At 53.0% G+C, this 19,075-nt stretch overlaps 1 protein-coding gene across 1 annotated transcript in view; it reads right to left on the bottom strand.

Moving 5' to 3' along the window:
* Positions 1-3,264: 3,264 nt before the first annotated feature.
* Kcnq1 (potassium voltage-gated channel subfamily Q member 1) overlaps positions 3,265-19,075 on the bottom strand; it is a 322,854-nt gene continuing 307,043 nt past the window's right edge. The window contains exon 16 of the mRNA XM_050136686.1: positions 3,265-4,405. Within this exon, the coding sequence (XP_049992643.1) occupies positions 4,190-4,405 (216 nt within the window). The 3' untranslated portion in view covers positions 3,265-4,189. The remainder of the gene's footprint in view (positions 4,406-19,075) is intronic.

Raw genomic sequence — 19,075 nt, 5'->3', positions numbered from 1 at the left:
AACAGCCCAGTTCTGCTTGCCTACCAGTCCTGTGCTGGGCAGGAATAGTCCAGCATTCTGAGGTGTATGAGAACTGAGGCTGTCTGCTCGGATCTGGCTGCCCTAAGTACAGCCTAGGCCCGACATTCCTGGACCTCTGCTGTCCCAGGTGGGAGGACCTGAGGGACAGGATGTGGGGTCCAAAGCTCAGGGTATAGGTGTGGCTCCATCCAGACCTCAAGTATACAGACACAGGAAGAGGAGAAGGGTACATGGGGCTGAGTATGGTGAGGGATAGACCCTCGATCACCCAGATCTTAGAAGGGTGCCCACAGTGCTGGAAAAATGGCTCTTAGAATTGGGGGCCCAGAACTTCATGGAGGGACGTCCCACCTCTTTTGGGGACCATATTATACTAGAGATGCCAGTTGGGGACTGAGGGGGGGAGTGGGGAGGGCCCCAGGAGCACTGTACCTGGCCCTTCACCTCCATTCTACTGGGCTGGGAGACTGCTGCAGGTTCAAAGGCAGGGGCCAGTGATCTCCTCCAGGCACAGGACAGCTCCTCCCCTGGGTCCAGACACCTCTGTGGCCAGTAGGTGCCTTTATTTTATCCAGTGATTTAACTAGTTTTGCTTGAGCCCGGTTGAAATTGGGATATTTCTGGGCCAGCTGCTCCCTCTGTTTCATTGACCCTCTGGCACCTGCCCATCACGATGGAAGTCCTGAGTATGTATGTACATACGCATGTACGTACGTATGTACGTATGTATGTATGTATGTATGTGTATGTGTGTATATGTATGGCGGGTGTTGGGTGCGGGGGAGAGGAATGGAGGGGGATTCAGATAAACATGGCTACTGGGATTCCAGGAACAGGGGGTTGACTATGTGGTGGTGAGCCAGGGTGGTTTTGGGAGGGACCAGCCAGCTGCCTCCCAACCTTTGGGAGGTTTGCTCTGCTCTGAGAGGCCAGGACTAGGAAGGGGTGGGGCTGATGCTGAGGGCTGTGGCTAGAAAATGGTGTGGCTTGATACTGGAAGACCGGGTCTAGAGCTAGAAGGCAGAAGTACAGGCGGGAGGAAGAGCCAGCTTCACCCTAGGAGATTTCTCTGCTTGCCTTAAGTATATGGTTGTGCCTCTGTGTCCACTGACTTAGGTGTCTCATCTTCATCAGTCCTTTGTTGAAGGACACTTTTACTGTCCTGTGTCACTGGCAGACGCAGGTAACTGATAAAAGGCCACAGCCTGGGTAGAAAGGATCTCTTCTCTCTGTATGTGGATTCAAAGATGGGGAAACTCAGGTTTGGGCAGGGCCAAGCCCAGTGCTCAAGAACCACAGCTGGATGGGAAAGGGAGCAGGCGCAGTGGCAGAGGCAATCCCACGAAACAAGAGCTCTGCTGGTCCTCTAGCGAATGATCCTAGCACCCACTGGACACCAGGGCCTCGATAAGGGGACAAAGGCACAGCTCTGGGGACAAATACTCATGGGTATTGTCAGCCCAGCCACTAGAGAGCTGAAGCGAGGCCCACAAAGGACCCGAAGAAAGGGCCGCGGGAGGGGCTGCGAATGGGCCTTCCCGCACATGCCACCGTTGCCCGGGCGACGGCCCTCTCATGGAGAGGTCTGCTGGGCCATTGTCCGGGGCCCGCAGGACGTGTCACACACCAGATGGTCGTGTGCTGTCTAGGTCACTTATAGGGGGACAGAGTGAAGGAATGTGGCCAGCCCGGCAGGCCGGGGCACCATCTGTTCCCTCAGACCGTGGGCATCGGGCGGGCATTGAGAGTCCAGCCTGCCAGGCCCAGCCTTCTTCCCGACTTTAATTAGGTAATTCCATAATTGGGCTTTATTTCAGGTAAATTGCATTTCACACCCGAGAGGGCTGCAATGGTCCTTGTGGGAGAACAGCACTTGGCCACTCTACACAGTCCATAGTACAGCACCGAGGCCAGTAGGGTGCAGGGACTGGGTCCTGCCCAGATGGGCAGCCCTGAGTTCCTCATGGGCTATAGCCTGCCTGGGCAATGCTGAGGGCCCTGGCTACAGTCAGCCACAGCCTGGGGCTTCCACAAATATTTACCCAACAAGGAAACAACAGCTTCTGCCTTTCAGCAATTGTTGCTGCAGAACCCCTCTTGAAGGGGGTTGAGACCAGGAAGCCTGAGGCTTCAGCTGCCCTTCTCCCCGTCCCTGCCAGGGATGGCCAGTGCTTGTTAGACCAGAAACCAAGATCTTGTGGAAGCTTCTAGGATATGCAGACCCCCAAGAGTCAGTGTAAGAGGAACTTGAGGCCTTTCCCCTCCTATAGGGGCCTCCAGTTGCATCTCCATATTTGGATCCTTGGTCCCACTGCTGGCTACCTGCTGCCTCTAAAGACCCAGGGTACCTCCATCCTTCAAATCTCAGAGACCTTCAGTTCTGACAATCTGACATATGGGGTAGGTTCCAGAAGGAGGACAGACTAGGGACAGAGTAGTCAGTGGAGACAGTAGACACTGGCTGGGCAAGTCCCTGTTCACAGTGTGCAGTTTCCATCCCCAGAGGATGGCTCACAATGAGTGACAGCCATAGGCCCAGGTGGGCAGGGTGGTACTTACTTGGAATAGACCTCCAGCCTAGGGGACTGACTGGACAGCCAGAGGAACATCATAGTCCCAACAGGGAAATGGAGGCTTTGAGGGGAACCTCACTTCTATTTCAGGAATCAAATTCCTACAGCCTTGGAAGCTGGTCCTGGAAAGGATCTACTCTTGGATGGCCTCTTGGGTCACCCTGGTGGGCAAGGACAGATGACAGGGCCTGGCTCATGTCTGAGGGTGACTTCCTGGGCATATGTCAGTGTTGTTCAGCTAAGCCAGGTCTTAACCCAGGCTCAGCTACTCCCAGAGCTCAAGGTCTTCTGGGAATCGGGTGGTAACTATATCTTTATCACATTGAGTAGACAGGGATACCTGGAGTGGTGGCCAAGGGCTGCCCCCGCCTAGCCCAGCTCTGTTCTACCTTTGACATTTCATTGGGCATTTGAGCCCTTAGAGCCTGGGCCTTCTCTGCAGGGACTGGACAATCATGCTCAGGCCATGACCACCTGGGCCCCTGGGCTCCAGGGCTCCAGGGAACTGTAGGGTCCTGTCCACAGAGAGGTTGAGGCTGTCCATGGGAGCAGCAGGAGAGAGGACGGTGGGGCAGGGCAGAGAACGAAGGTTGAACTCTATGTTATTCTAAAGACTCCCCCCCCCCGACACTCCCAGAAGTAAGCACGTGCCAAGATCAACCTAGGATGTCCCAAGTTTATTTGAAAAAGCCTCTCAATCAAGATCATACTATCAAATTCATTAAAACAGAGATTCTGAATCACCGGAAATTATCCTGATTTCTATGAGGTGCGATGTCCGAGGAACCAATCCTGGGAGAAATGGTGATACCACTAACTGCGTCATGGCTCAGCTGCTGGCTGAGATGTGCTGTGATGAGGCCGGAGTCTGGGCATCTCTCCAACACCTCTGTCAGCAAAGAGTAGGGGGCAGGCTGCACACATAGGGCACATAGGCCTCGAGGGCCCTGCTGACCGCTTTAGGGGAGGAGCTGTCAGTCCACAGCTAACTAGGGTGGTGGACAGTGGATATCCCCCAATTTGGATATTGGGAACGCTTATGGTATCCTGCCCATGTGATCAGCATCACTAGAGAGGGAAGGAGTTGGGCTCTGGCCTGCTGATCCATCATTGGCCTGTAGCCTGTAGAGTGGGCTGGGTGTGCCCTACCCTTTTTGCTCCCAGCTGGGTCCTGGATTCAAGGCTGAGGGTGGGGATCCCAGACTCAGACTCTGCCATATTCCTCCTGTCTCCCTTGAGGAAGCAACTTGACATGGCCTGAATGGGCCTCCCTTTGCCTGAGTTGCATCCTAGCCCTACAAGATGCTCCCCATCACTGTGTTCCAGCCATCAGGTGAGCAACATCACCATCTTGATAGGAGTGACAATTCTGGCCTGAGAGGAACCCCATGCCTAGCCAAATTCTAGTACCTACTGGCTGGGCCTTGGTGAGCTCCAGGTTCAGGTTGGTGACTTGGCCCACGGGTTTTGGGGCTGTAGGGAGCTAGACTGCCATATGAGATCTTCAAGGGGGTGAGGACCAGGTGAGTGCCCCTGTTGAGAGGGAGGTGGGGCAGACCTGTTGGGGTTACCCTGGACCTCTCTTCTGAGCTGCTTCAGGGGCCCTCATCAGGGCCCATCCCGGGCACAGTCAGCTGTTCATAGGTGGGCAGGCTGTTGCTGGGCAGGAAGAGCTCAGGGTTGATGGAGCCATCTTCATCACTAGCCACCACCTGTGGACTGTTGTTGCCATTTGGACCCCCCTGGTGTAGGGACAGCAGCTGGTGGAGCATGTCTGTGATGATCACCAGCCTCTGGTCCAGTTGTGTCACCTGTGGGGACAGAAGCAGAGATGAACATGGTTCTAGGGAGAGGCTAGTGCAGGCCATCCCAGGGCTTGAGTGTGGAAGGCCTGAAAGACAGAGACTGACATGTGTCCTTATAGATATGTGAATTTATGTATGCACCATGCTGAGAGGCCCTAGGTCACCCTCATGTGCCTATCTACATGTGCTTATTGGGGTGCAGTACAGGACTGAGTTCTTGTGTCTATCCATCCATCCATATTTGTCCTTTCCTGTTTCTACATAGACCTAGTGGCTGGGAGCACCTCGTAGCCCCCTCCTGGGCTTTTTAGTCTTGAGACTCTAGACAAGCCTTCTGCAGCCTCTAACACAGTCTCTGGCTTTTTGTGGCCAAGTGAAGAGGGGGAGGAGGGAACACAATGGGTGTAATTTCAGAGGCCAAGGGCTATGTCTAGCTCGGTTTGGAGGGGACTGGAGCCCTACACAGAGAGGTCTAGCTGGGAGGGGCTGGCACCTGGAGAGAGATATTGGGACAGGTGAAGACTGAGCAGACAGAGGCTGGGTGGGCCATGGAAGAGTGCCAGTCCCCAGAGATATCTCAACAGGGACTAACTTAGGACAGCATCACCTTTCTGGGTCTCCATTGACCAGGACAGTGACTGAGTGGAGTTCTGGGCCAGGTGGTCCCTAATCCATGCCTATAAAGGGCTTGTTTGACTCCAAGAAGTAGGCAGGTAGCTAAGAAACTAGGGAGGAGCTAGAGCCAGGGTAGAACCTGGGATAAATGGGTGCAGAGTAGGCACTGGACAAAGGTCTCACTCGCTGTGCTTGTAGGAGACAATGGAGAGTCACTGGAGAACTTCTTAGAAAGAAGGAGCCATTGTATAGGGGGCTGGAGCCAAGTCCTGGGGCCTGAAGTGGTTGGCCACTTCCTTTTCTCCTCTAGAAGAAGAGAAGACCTGTCTAGGGAGGCCAGAGCCCCCAGCACAGTTCCCTAGGAAGCAGCGGCTATTCCAGGGCCAGTTGGAGGATTGGGTGGGAGTGGGTGGGGGGAATATATGAGCCTACCCAGCATAAGCAATAGAGCATGGGTTGCAATTGAGTGAGGGGACCTCAGAGACTGAGCACATGGGTGGTGCCCTCAGTGTGCTCTGTTAGGAAAGCAGGGGTCTCCCTCACCCTCACATGGGGACCTTGGGCAAAGGGAACACCGGTGACGCAGGGATGGAGCCAGAGGTCTTGATGGATGGCCTCATATGGTCAGACCCGCAAAGCTGCTTTAGGGAAAACCATGAGATGACTCAGCCAACTGCTGACTGCTGGCCTGAAAACCTGGTAGACTTGGGCCCTGAGGACAAGGGACAGCCTGGGGCCAGCTCCCATCTTCCTGGACAAGTGTGTTCTTGGGGAACGTCTGTGTCCTAGGTAGCTCCAGAGGCTTTCAGTACTGGCTCCTCTGTCCCACTTCCGGTTCATATTCTGAAAGGGCTGGATGGGAGAAGTATCACGCGGAGCTCACGCGGAGAAACTGAAGCTCAGGGCTGAAGAGTGCTGTGGGTGGAAGCTAAAGCTAGGTTGTCCCTGGCAGGTGAAGCTAGGGTTCACGCCCTGTCCGAGGTCTCCCTGAGCACCAAAGGAGGGTTGTCTGAGCCTACTCTTGGTCTGGCTTCATGTAGCTTTAAACACACAGAGCCAGTTTGAGTAGGCAGGGGGAGAAGCACTAGTTGGCTCATGGGAGATGGATCGTTTTTGTGAATGTTTACTAATCCACACTTTCGCCGATGGGCAGAGTCCTTAAAGAGAGTCCTTGGAGGTGGGGGAAGGGCTGTTTGAAACCTCCTGCAGGGCAGCTGCCACAGGGCCCACCAAGCCTGTGTGTGCCACTCCAGGGTATCTCCAAAGCTTCCCTGGACAGTTCCCAAGCTCATAATGACCCCGTGGCCACTGTTTATGCCAATCGGGGTTTTGAGGAGCCTGTTTGGGTCAAAAGTTGTCCTATTGGCCAAGCTGCTAAAAGCAGGATATGGGCTAGAGTCCTAAGAGGGTCCAGAGTCTGGGACTTCAGTGTGCTGCTGTCACCTTGTTTGAGGGGGGAGGGGTAGAAGTGTGGAGACAGGAAATAATGCAAGGGGTCATCTAAACACACACACTCCTCCAATTCTCTGGCTGCTTGAGAGTTTGCCTGGATTCCATGGCCATGTGTGGGATCCTCCTGGGTCCTCTTGGCCATCCACAGGATCCTGCTAGATTTGCCCAGCTGTGCACAAATAGGGCCCTCTTGTTTGCCCTGGCCATCACGGCAGTCACTTGTGGTTGAGTCTTGTAACTTTCTTAGCCTTGATCAGACCAGCTTGGCCTGGGGTGCAGATACCAGGGCTTGGGTTCCAGGGTACAGGGTCCTAAGATACATTCAGGCTGAGGATCTTTGTTGGTCAGCTGAGGACACTCTGTAGGGTCATGGGAGAATGGTCTTTGGTGCCTTGGGGGGACGTTCATAGGTTACTTTCAGAGGCCATATTAAAAATATTTGCTGCCCAGTGAAAAGTTATCAGATGCCGTCTGGCAATAGAGGAGCCTGTGGGGAGATGGCCAGTGTGAATGTCATATACTTAATTTATGCTCTTGCCTGGATCTTAGTGGCTGGCTATGGTACTTGCCATCTAGTCTGTCCAGCACAGCTTGTGGATCAAGGGTTGCCCTGTGAAGTAGGACAGCCTGGCCATGCATTTTCCTTGTTGCTTCTGTTTCTCTAGCTGGGACGTGAACCAAGCTTCTGCCCACCGGTGTGTTGTATAGCAGCCTGGGGAGCTTGTCTGTCGAGGCCATGCTTCTGCCTTGAAAGCAGGTGGTCTTAGCTTGCTCTTTTGGCCTCTGCCTCTTTCCTGGCCACTTAAGCTCCCAAAGCAGCCCCTAGAGAGCCTCTATGCCCTTCATGCCCAAGCTGTGTCCAGTCCTGCTGGGCCATTCAGGGAGGGTCCTGGCCTGGTGTACAGTGGCTCCTCAGTCCAGAACCCAGCTCCAAAGATAACACTTCAGCAATTGTTCTTGGAGCCACCTGGCTCTACTTTCTTTCTTAGGGTTTTGAGTGCATGGCCAGAAAGCTGGTGAGCACTGTGTCCCATGCTGGGTAGGTGGAGGCAGGGAGCCACATCACCACAGGCAGGTGCCCAGAGCGGTGCCACCACCTTCAGGGAAGGGAGTGCCTGCTCTGGGCTCTGGGATGGTGTTCTCCAAGAGCTACTGGGACAGATCAGTTTTGGGGATCTCAGATCTCATCACTATTTGCAATTCAATAGTGATTAACAGGGCAAGGCAGACAAAAGCCTTGTTGTGCCCTGTCTCTGTTCACCTAAGTAAAAGCCATAGCTGGCTTCTGTGGGCCTCAGAAGAGAAAAAAGCAATTAGAACAACAGCTAGTTAGAGAGCTGGCGGCGGCTGGCGATCAGACTCAAGGCGACGGGGATTCCTGTTTGATGTGGTTATGAATTTGCTTTCAAAGGAAAATCTTGAAGAGTCTTTTCAGAATTTTTTTTCTTTCAGAACCTGCCAAGCCTTGATCCTTGGTCAGGACCCCCACAACCCTGGCCTGTGAATCATCTCAGCCTCAGCTTAACCTGGTGGGGATACTTAGGCTTGGGTTCAGGGTGTAAGGCCCTGGTATGCATTCAGGAGCCCAGGGCCCTCTGTGGGGTATTGGGAGAATGGCCTTTGGTGCCTTGAGGGACAGTCATAGGTCACTTTTAGAGGCCATATTAAAAATATTTGCTACCCAGTGAAGAGCCATCAGATGCCAGCTTGGCAACAGAACAGTCTGTGTGGAGTTAGCCCGTGGGAGGTCGGTAGAAGACATAGTGCATATGAGTCTAGACCCCAGTCGAGCTGCTCCCTGGCTCAGTTGACCCCAGGCTCACACTGGCCTCCACTTCTGCATCTTATGGATCAGTAGAACACTGCCTGGTGGGCCCTGATGATCCTTAGCCCTACCTTAGGCTGCCTGCCCATCATCACTCCTCCTCCCAGCACCCCGACACCACCATCAGAGAGACACCTCTTTAGTGCTGTCTAGGTTAAGTGTGGCCCTACTTTGCACAGAAGGAAGGAAATCTGCCTAGGGTACTATGGTAGAGGGAAGAGTTGGGGCAGAAGTTGGAGGAGTAGCAAGGGAGCAGTGATTGGTAGGTACTGGGGCCTCAATGGGTTTATATATGGTGTTTATAAAAACGAGCTTAGCACTTCTCAGCAGGTAGCATTATGGTTCTCATTTCAAACACTTCATGGGGATGCTAAAAGAGGGGTGTGTAGTGGGGCTGTTAGGGTCATCTCCTGTCTCCTACCCCTTTGGGGGCCTTCTGTTATGGAACTTTCCTCCCATCAGCTGGAGGCCAGGCTCCCTGGACAGTTCTATCCTCCGGCGCAGCTAGCATCTCCTATTCCCGGAACGGTTACAGTAGTGTCTACTGGCTGGCCTCCCACTTCAGCAGGTTTACACGTGACAGTCCTCTCAGAACACAAAACAGCACTGTGCTGCTGGCCCAGGAGCCACCTTATAACTCACTCCCATTTCTCCATGTGGCCTTTTTCTTTCTTACTCCCGTGACTCCAGGCCTATGCTGCTCCTCAAACACGGCAGTGTATATCTCTCTCAGGGCTGTCCTCTCTCAGCCCTTTCTTTCCTCTGCGGTGATGCTGCCAGCCCACACACAGTCACCGTTTCCTCAAGGTGCCGGCTTCCCTCACTGGAATTGGGTCACGTCAGTTGTGGTCTTTGTCCACACTACTCTGAGTTCAGGGAAGGACGCCACCAATGCTAGGCCCGCGAGTACCTTCACTCCAGAGTCCAGGCCCAAGGGAAGGAAGGTAGTTTTACCTTCTCAGTGCATTCAGGCCTCATCCTCACCTAGCACCCACCTGCATGGGGAGACCATGGTGAACTCCTGTGAATGACATATGGTCACGTGGAGCTTGTACAGGTTGGTCTTGTGGAGTGGAGTGGATGCCAACACACATTAAGTGGTGACCGGAAGAGGCTGTGCTTACAGTTGTTGTATTCATGACTTAGTGCTCAGGCTTTTGTAGAAAAGCCTGCAAGCAATATCTCTGGCTCACAATCACTAGGGTGGCCTTGTGTCCTTTGGCTCCCAGGATCCACAGGGCACATGTGTGAGCCTGCCTGAGAATGCAGGCTGGGTCCTATCTGGGTGCCATGTTGAACAGTGTCTCTCTGCACCAATCCCAGGGCCTTCATTTTGTCAAGCAACATCTCCAACCCCAGCTGTTCATTTTACAAATATCTAAAAAGGCCTGGTGTGGTCACACACACCTTTGACCTCAGAAGAGGCAAGTGAATCTGTTCTATATAGTGAGTTCCAGGCCAGCCAGGTTTATATAAAGAAACACTTCCTCTAAGGAAAAAAAAAAAGTCAAAAAATAATGACTCAACCCGTGATCTTGTTTATGCAGACAAACACTTGGCTCCCACCAGCATATCAGATAAATTATCTATGCCAACAAATAAATATTCCTGATCACCAGAAACATCAGTCACATGAGTGCCAGTTACCACACGAGATGGGACCTGGGACTATAAAGAGCATCCCTAGAATGAGATGTGGCAGGCACCCTGACTGTTCACCAAGTCATTTCTTAAGAGCCTCACCCGGGGAAACTGACATAGCGAGGACTTTTGCCTCTGTGTCCGGGCTCTGTCTCTGACCCTTAGTCCACTTTATACAGAATCTGCCGCCCAGACCTACAGATGCACGGCTCTACACATACCCGTGGTCCATAAGATTTTTACCTGGTTCCCTACAGCTGCTTCCTTACGCCTGCCTCTCTAACCCTTTCTTGGATCCTTGCCGCTATACACACACACACACACACACACACACACACACACACACACACACACACACGTGCGCATATGCACATATGCACACGCAACACACACACATGCACACATGCATGTGCACACACATCACACACATACACACACGCACACACCCATGTAAGTACTCATACAAAGTCAGGCCCTCAAACCTCTGCAGACAAGGCCTGGCCCAGGCCAGCAGTCTCACCCCTGACCCAGACGCCTGCACTCCCCTTCTTTGCTTTGCTCTGGGCGGCACCAGCTGACCTTTGTGCTCAGACCTATGCCTTCATCCCTCCGTTTTTTCTGCTGCACCAATGAATGTCTTCTCCCTCTGCAGCCCCTCCCCAATCCCTTCTCACACAGATCCTGAACACATCCTCCTCCATTTTGCCTGAGGACCTTTGCACTCACTGGACTCTCTGCCTGGAAAACCTGCTCTCCACTGCTTTGTGGACTTTCAGCCGCAATGCCCACTGCTCCGCAAAAGCTCCTGCTTATCTCCTTTCTTCTAGCACACTCTGTGACGGTTGCCCCCCTCCCCAACCGACTTCCTGAGCGTATTAATTGACATGTTTATTGTCTTTTCTTCAAACTTGAGGATCCTGAGGTCAGGTCCTAAGTGTGCCATTCCTGTTGAGTCCCTGATAGTCGGACACACAGTAGGTGCTTAGAAACCCATGTGATCTAGTACAAATATTTGCTAAGTGGCTAAATTAATCTTTGGCCTTTCTCTTGGGTGAGGGGGTAGAAGGCCCCCAAGAGCCCTGCTTCCCAGGAAGGTACTGGGCAAAAGCCAATGGGGTATACAACTGCTGGCAAGTCCTTTCATGTTCATTGATTTGTAAAGACTCTTTGTATGTGAAGGCTTATCTTTTGACATGTAGATCACAAGCATTTTCTCTTGCATGCTGTTTGTTTTGTGACTGCACTTATGGGGACCATTGCTTTTCCAAATAGGAGCTCCATCTATTCTTTTTTCCTTTATGGTTTCCAAGTCAGTGTGTACTTGGCTAACTAACCCTTCCTCAGGCCGACATGAATTTTTTTCTGGTGTTTTTTAGGTTTGCATTTCACCTGTAAATCTTTGATATGTGTGGGGTTGATGTAGTTTTCCCTATAGTGGTTAATCTCTCACCGGGTGGGGGAATATCTTTTCTACACACTGACCTCCTTGCCTATCTGTTTTTTTAGGGTTCACTGTATATAGCTCTCTCTCTGTCTTGGGTTTCACCATATAGGCCAAGCCGGCCGGACACTTATGATCCTTCGGCCCCAGCCTTCCCAAGTGCTGAGATCACAGGCCTATGACTACACACACACCTGGCTTCTAAATAGCTTTAATCCCTCCCAGGCAACCCTGTTGACTTTGCTCTCGACTCCCTAGCCTGCACTGGGAGCCCTTGTCACCTCTTCCACACAATCCCATAGGCTCAGGTCGCTGGGTCTCCCTCCTGCTTCTTCTCCAGCTACTGAAGTCAACCTTGGTGCTCATATAACTCACCTCTTACCCTGTCTTCAGACCCCACTGCCTCACACAGATGAGCAGTTGATTTCCCTGGGCCAGCAGTGTGTGGCCCCAGGTTACAGGACACTAGGTCATCTCCTCCCTCCCAGGTGCCCCTGTTGCTTGGAACCATCCATTCCATAGTTTCCCCGCTTTGTGTGAGCTGATGACAGCTTCAGGGACAAAGGTCCTGAGCTGAGCAGGGGCAGGCTTGAGGCCCCATAGCCCCTTGCTCCTGACAACACTGAGGGCCTCTGCCTGCCTGCCCTAGAAGCTGCCTCTACCCCCATGGCAGTTAGTGGAGGTTTGGGGAGACCTAAGCTCAGAATGGGGACTCCAATCTCTCTAAAAGATTCGCCAGCTCTTGCAAGCCTCAAAGTGTCCTGTTTGCAGAGGCGGCTCCATGTCAGGGTGCTTAGGAAGCAGCTGCTCTGCCTGCTTAGTCCCCCATGGGCAGATTCTACAGCAGTTACTCAGGCTGGGCAAGCATGTAGACAGGCTGGAAAAGTGGAAGCCGAGAGGCCCTGTTTGTGCTGGCTGCAGGCACAGGCCCCACCTGCATTGGATTCTCTTCTGCTGGAGTCCCGGAAGCTTGAGGACTCCAGGCAGAACATGTTGTACCAAAAGCCAGAGCCTTCGGCTAAACTAGGTGGGCAGTGGTGGCAGGTGGACAGGGACCACACGGGGCTCAGGCAGTTGATCAGGACTGCCCACCTGGGCAGGCACCACACCCTGTGTCCTAGGCAAACACAAGCAGGTCTGTGGCTGCTGCTCCAGGAGCCTTACCTCCTGTCCCCAGTCCCCAGCCTCCTGAGACCCAGAGTTTGTTCTGTTTGTCCTTTGTCCATGTCCATCTCTGCCTGCCACTCTGGGACTACCCGTCGATGTGAACACGGGTGAGCTTTTCTCAGCCTCGCCCTTCATATATGTACAGCCATCCAAGCAGCCACCTTCTTGTTCATACAACAGACATTTCTATCATCCCCAGTAACCAGGTGGGGGAAAGAAGTGTTTAATCTCTTGGTTCCTGCTTTACTCTCTTTCTTGTAACACTTGCTTCCTGGTGGACAACCTCACTGGGCCTCCGGCTATGGCCTGGGTCTGTCCCCATTGCCACACTGACCAGGACCTGCCTTCTCCGGGTGGGATCTGGGTGGTGCTGGGAGTTCACTCTCTGTGGGGGCATCCTGTGACTTGGCTTATCCTAGACCTTCTAGATGCTTCTTTCTTGAACATTCTCAAATGCTAACTAGTCACAGGCATAGCCCCAGTTTTTTCTTCCATTCATTCAAGATTTTCCCTGGGTCCGTGTTGATCTCATGGGCCTCTCAGGGTAAAGGGTGGAACCCCCTTAACACTACCTCTCTCCTGGTCTGAGGGCTGGCACTCTCTGCCCTTTTAGTATAAGAGCACTTCCCTGACCCCAGATTCAGCTGCACCTACAACCTTGGCATGTGTTCTCCTTATACGTCACCCAAGCTGGGACTATCCTTGAGATAGACCCTTGGAACAGCCACACACGCCCCTCCCTGCTCATCTGTGTATACTCTGCTTGCCAGGCGATGGCTTTCTTTCTCACACTATCCCAGATACAATCAGGAGTGTTGGTAACCTGGTCCTCCGTGTCCCTTTGTGTTGGTCTCTACAAAGATGGAGCTACATGGTCTACAGTGACCCATTCTGTAAAATATAGACATTCAGCACTGCCTCCCATTTCTCCCTGGGGCCTCCTCTACCAGGTGCTTGGCTAGCGACAGGGTGTTTACCCTCCCTAGCTCTGGCATGAGACACTGTATCCCTCCATGGCAGTTTTGACATCAGCCGTAATATGATCCAGGTGTGGCGGTCCACTTGCTTGTTTTTGCTCAACGCAGGCTTTGAGGCCGCCAGTTAGAACATGTCAAGGGCACTTGCTTCTTGGGGTGGCTGCACATGCAGTGGGCCTCCCTGAAGGGACCAGCAGTGCCCTCACCTGGGCCCTGATGCTGGACAAGGGAACCCCGGGGAACAACCCAAGCCCATGAATGCACGGTGCCTGAAGCTTGTCTGAAGGAGACTCCTGTTCTGGTGGAGTGCTAGGGTCTAGAGCAAGGTGGTGCCCCAGTGGTCCCCTCACCTGCCCCTGGCTCCCACTGCCCCTCAGCCCCTGGTAGACCCTAAGCATCTGTTCGTGCCACAGGTTTTCCACCTATGACGGGGTTTCCCCAGAACCCGCCTCCTGGGCTTGGCTTCCTGGTTCCCAGTTGCTAGTTCCTTATACGCTATCCTCTAGTTTGTTCCCTGGCCTCCATTCCCTTAGCCTCCACTTTGAATTTGGTGTCTTTAGAGAACACCCCCTGTGTCTCATGGCCCAACCAACCCATCCAGCTCTTGTCTTTCTCCTCATAATAGTTGTTGATCTTCAAGACATCCATCCTGGTCCTCCTTTACCCTCCTGCCTGAAAAGGACACAAACTCTGCCTCATGAGTGGCCCCATGACCACTCTGTAGGGATGGCTACCTTAGGAGCCCCAATCCGCTCTGCTGTTGGCCTCTAAGTCTTTCATAGCTCTTACCCTAGAGCGACCTCTGACTGACCCCAGTCAGCTCCATCCTGCCAGCCCTAAGCCCCCTGGCCTTCTGGGACCCTCCAGGCCCTCTGTACCTGCTGAACTATAAGCAACCACCTCCCTCCCTTAAGAACTTGGTGTTGCTATGTCTCAGGCTTTTTTTTTTTTTTCTTCTCCACAGTCCTTCATACCTGCACACCCTGGATGGCCTTCTTCCAGTTTCCTGCTGAGCGCTCAGGGCTCTTGTGCTGACCCAGATTGTCTGTCTCTCCAGGTCAGGCAAGCAGAAGGAGGCTCTTGCTTTACCCATACTTGGGTCACAGTAGGTGCACAACATTGACCCACAGGATGAGATGCAGGAATCATGGCTACCATAGGCTAGAATGACCTAGAACTCTGCTGGTAGGGTGACAGAAAAGCCTGGTCTACCTGTGTGCACTGTGGATGTGTGCATGGCACTGGACACAGGCTCTGTGGAGCCGAGTGTGGCTATGTGCTGGAAGCCAGGAAACTGGGAGCTACTTCTGGAAAGCAGATGCCATGTGGGCAGCAGGGAGCTTGGCAGGAAGTTCTGAGGTAAAGGTGAGCACTATCCAGTCAGTATCCCAAGCTCACAAAGCCCTGCCTGCCCTCCTGGGGCCTGAACATCCTGCCTCACTGCCATTCAGACTCTGTCCCAGCCTGGAGATTGAAGGGGCCCCATGACTCAGCCAGTCAGTCATCCAAGCTGCAGCTGTGGCTGACCCAGGTGGGCAGGCAGCCCCCAGCCCAGCCTGCAGAACGGGATGGGGCCCCACTCCCTCCCCTGCTTCCTGCTTCTACTCTGAGACAGGATTTTCTGAAGTCAGAACCCCTGAGGCTGGAGGCTAGGCTGGAGGCTAGGCCTACGGCTCCGGATGGGGGCTGGGTGGCTGGGCCTGGAATCTAGACTCCTGCTTCTCTTCTGGTGTTTGAAACTGTGGGGAAAGAGTTAGGATGACCCTAACTCCCTCTCCTGGCATCTGGGTCAGGCCCAGTATTCTGCTTGGAGTAGAGGCCTGGCTGAAGTGAGGGGTGTGGGGGACAGGACAAGGCTTCCTATCATGTTGCTTCTCATTCTTTGTGCCTCAGAACTTCCTTATTCCTCTCAACACAGGGTTCCTGGACTCCACTGGGACAGAAATTTCAGTATCTCATAGGTGGGCCCAGTCTTAACTCTATGGGTTGGGAAACTCTAATGGAGAGACAGCAGGAAAGGATCCTGAGGTTGGGCTCCTATGGGGCTGGCAGCAGATAGGCAGATCTTTAAGGCTTAGAAGGTATCACATGAATAGAGGAACCTGGGATCCCGGATCCCTTTCTGACCCTCCAGTCACTGGGAACAAAAGGGCTGCCAGCTCTCCTGGCTTCCATCTCCCCCCACCCAGCAATGGTGTTTCCCTTCACATTAGCTACGATGCCACACCACCGGCCACCCTCTCCCCATCATTCTCTCCTCTGTGCTCAGCTCTGGTATCTGTGCTGCCTCCTCATTGGACACTGGGCACTCATCCTCCACAACCTGCCATATGGACACAAGGCTCTGAGGTCACCCACCAGGTGACCTGTGCTGGTCTTCACAGAGCAGACCAGAGAGTGTGGGGTTAGCCCCTGGCTGCCTCTGGTCTCCGGCAGACTGTTCAGGAAAGGGGCGAGAGGAGCTGGACCAGCAGGAAGTTGCTGGGGCTTCAAGCCAGGCCCCAGTGCTCCAGCCCATCTGGACATACTTGGCAGGTTTTCTTCTTCGTGTTCCCAAGCTTGTCAGGATGGACCCTCACACTAGACACGTCCAGCCCACTACCTGCTGCCAGGCCACCCTGGACAACTTCCCATGCCTCCGCCTCAGGCCACCCTGCTGATCCCCAGCCCAGGCTCAGGCTCTGGTGATTGTCTACCTCCTGCTTCTGTGACAGGAACTGCCAGGGACACTGAGGTGCTAAAGGTGTTGGATGTGAGGGGAGTGAATTTGCTCTTCAACAATGGCTACTCACTGGCTTTCTGTAACCTCAGTAGTCACCTGAGGAATCCTAGTGGGGTTAGTTGGGACCCTAGGCCCCAGGATGGTAGATCAGGTCTCTCCCTGGCTCAGACTGCCATGGATCTGGGTGACCCATGTTTTCCTGGTCACCTCTGCTTAAGTCCTGCCCCAAACCCTGAATGGCAGGCATCCCTGGGCAAGCCCCCACTCTGCTGCCTTTTCCGAAGTTGGGCTCGTGTATGAGCTATGGTGCCGGGACTCAGGCACTGCCTACTCAGCCTGTTCTCCTAGCTTCCAAGGGTCCTGGAGGAGGTGACTTCAACAGATGTTTTATCTCTGGAGGTGGTGGTGGGCATTGGTGCCACCTCCTTCCCTTTTCTGGTGACAGTTCTTCCCTAAGCAACCTGCCCCAAGCAGAGAAGCACAGGAGGGATCTGTACTGGGGACACGCTGGAAGGGGAGGGGGACCCAGGACCGTGTTGACACAAGCAAAGAGCAAGGTTCTCTGGCTCGGCCCTCACCCCTGTAGAGCTCCAGCCAGGCCTCTGGTGCAGTGTAGGTTACAGTTACTACCTCTCCCTGCACCCACAGACACTCTTATCCTCACTGTAGTCCAGGGTCCACATCACAGTTGTGCCCCAGCCCCCAACTCTGGCCATGGCCTCCTGCCACCTTGGAGATTGACTGATCTATCCTGTAACCTCCCACCTCACTCCACAGCCAAAGATAGGTCATTTACTATTCTGTTAGGAGCCTTTTCCCTGATGCTGGGCACTGTGGAATGCTGACCAGGCCCTGGGTCCAGGCAAGGCTAGGGGCCCTGAAGAAAGACTCTCTGGAAGGCTGCTGTCTCTGGAGCTTTATACATAGTTAGCTTGGCCTGTAGTGGCTCTCTTTGTTCCTGGGAGGAACCAGGTGGGTAGGATGACGGTTGAGCTGTAGGGAGGACATGCAGAAAAGCACCTGGTAGATTTGGAGGTTTACCTTGTGCCCATGACCTGCAAAGCCAGAGCCCTGGCTGCCTCATTCCTAGAAAGCACTGCGACATCTCATGGGCCCCACTAAGTTTCCATGTTCTACCCAGGCTACGACTGGAGTCAGATGTGGGGCACTCTTTGGAGCCCAAGGCTGAGGGCAAATAGGTTGTGAGGGCTCCCAGAAGGTCCATAGTTCTTAGAAGGTAAGCCAAAAGGTGGGGAAGCCTCCACCTAGGAAAGAGGTTCTGGTTGGCCCTGGGCCCATCTGACCTGGGCTGACCCCTCCAGCTGATGAGAGATTCAGGCCTATCCTGCAGTTCCCAGCCCGCCCTTCCTGTGCTTGGGGCTGGGAGGAAGAAGTCACCTGGGACACCAGGGCTGTGGTAAGGGGCTACATGCTGACAAGATGGGTGTGGTTCACAGGCCCCAAGAAGCCCTCAGTTCCCCTGTCTGTCAGGTTCTCCATTACTAGCCCAGATCTTGAAGCCTTGGAGACCATCCAAAGCAACATTCAGATCTGGGAAGCCTGCCTAGGGAGGAACCCAAGTCTCTCTGTCACCTCTGGTTAAAGGAGGGGATACCTGGAAGCGAGCTCTCCTCTCTTACTACTGCCCCATCCCACACGACCACAGTTCTGCTCTTCCCAACCAGGGTCTAGCTGACCCCAAGACTACACACACTGTGCAGTGCTCCAGCCTGGCTCGCCCTTCATCTCCTGCCATCCAAGGCCCTGGCATGTCCTCACCTTCTCCTTGCAGCCCCAGCTCCCCACTGGACCCTCTCTTCTTCCTCACCAGGCCACGAGCAGAATTTTCTACCTTCTGGCACCTACATTCCCTTCCTGCATTTTAGAGGCTTCTCGTCAATATTAATCAGTCAGAAGCTCTTCCATCTCTGAACAGCCCAGAGAGGGGGTTATATCCCCAGGTCCGAATTCCTGTTTCCACTGTTTCTGGAGGGAAGTCTTTAAATTTCCTGACTGTTTCTTAGTTTTCCTGTTTTATTTCTAGAATCTCTGGTTTTTTTATTTTATTCTTTTTAAAGACCGCCGTGTAAACACTGTATTCACAAGGTCTTCTGGGATAACAGCTTTCTGTTTTCTCTGTAGTTCAGGGTTGCCTTTGGGTTAGGCTTAGTTTTTCTTTTTCTTTTGTTCTTTCTTTTTTACAAAAACATTTCTCTCTCTCTCTCTCTCTCTCTCTCTCTCTCTCTCTCTCTCTCTCTCTCTCTCTCTCTGTACATAGGTCAGAGGATGACCTGTGGTTTGGTTCTCTCCTTCCATCATGTAGATAGAGAGATCAAATTTAGATCAAGCTTGGTGGCACATGCCTTGACCTGCTGTGCCACCTTGCTTATCCTTTGCTTAGTTAAAAAATCTTTTAAAAGGCTTTATTTTTATTTATGTGTATGTGTCTCTGTATATATGTCGTGTATGTTCCAGTGCCTATGGTGGTCCCCTGGAGCTGGGTTACAGTGGTTGTGAACTGCCTGATGCGGGTGCTGAGAACTGAACTCGGGTCTTCTGCAAGAGCAGGAAGTGCACTTAACTTTGGGCCATCTTTCCAGTCCCAGAGAATTAATATTTTTAAATCTTTTTCAACTATTTTTTTAAATTGCTTGGGATCAAACCCAGGGCTTTGCCCATATGAGGTGAGCACTCTAGTGCCTTCTAATACATCTGTCATGAATCCATCCTTCAACTTCCTGCAAGAATTGCAAAGTTTCTATTGATCTTATTGGGAATACTGGTAATGAACCTCTCTCTCTCTCTCTCTCTCTCTCTCTCTCTCTCTCTCTCTCTC

This window comes from Alexandromys fortis, unplaced genomic scaffold (genome assembly GCF_014885135.2).
Source record: "Alexandromys fortis isolate MF-2015 unplaced genomic scaffold, M_Fortis_MF-2015_v1.1 scaffold_3, whole genome shotgun sequence".
NCBI lineage: Eukaryota > Metazoa > Chordata > Mammalia > Rodentia > Cricetidae > Alexandromys > Alexandromys fortis.
Note: the sequence above shows the minus strand (reverse complement) of the source record. Positions and strands in the feature narration are given on the sequence as shown.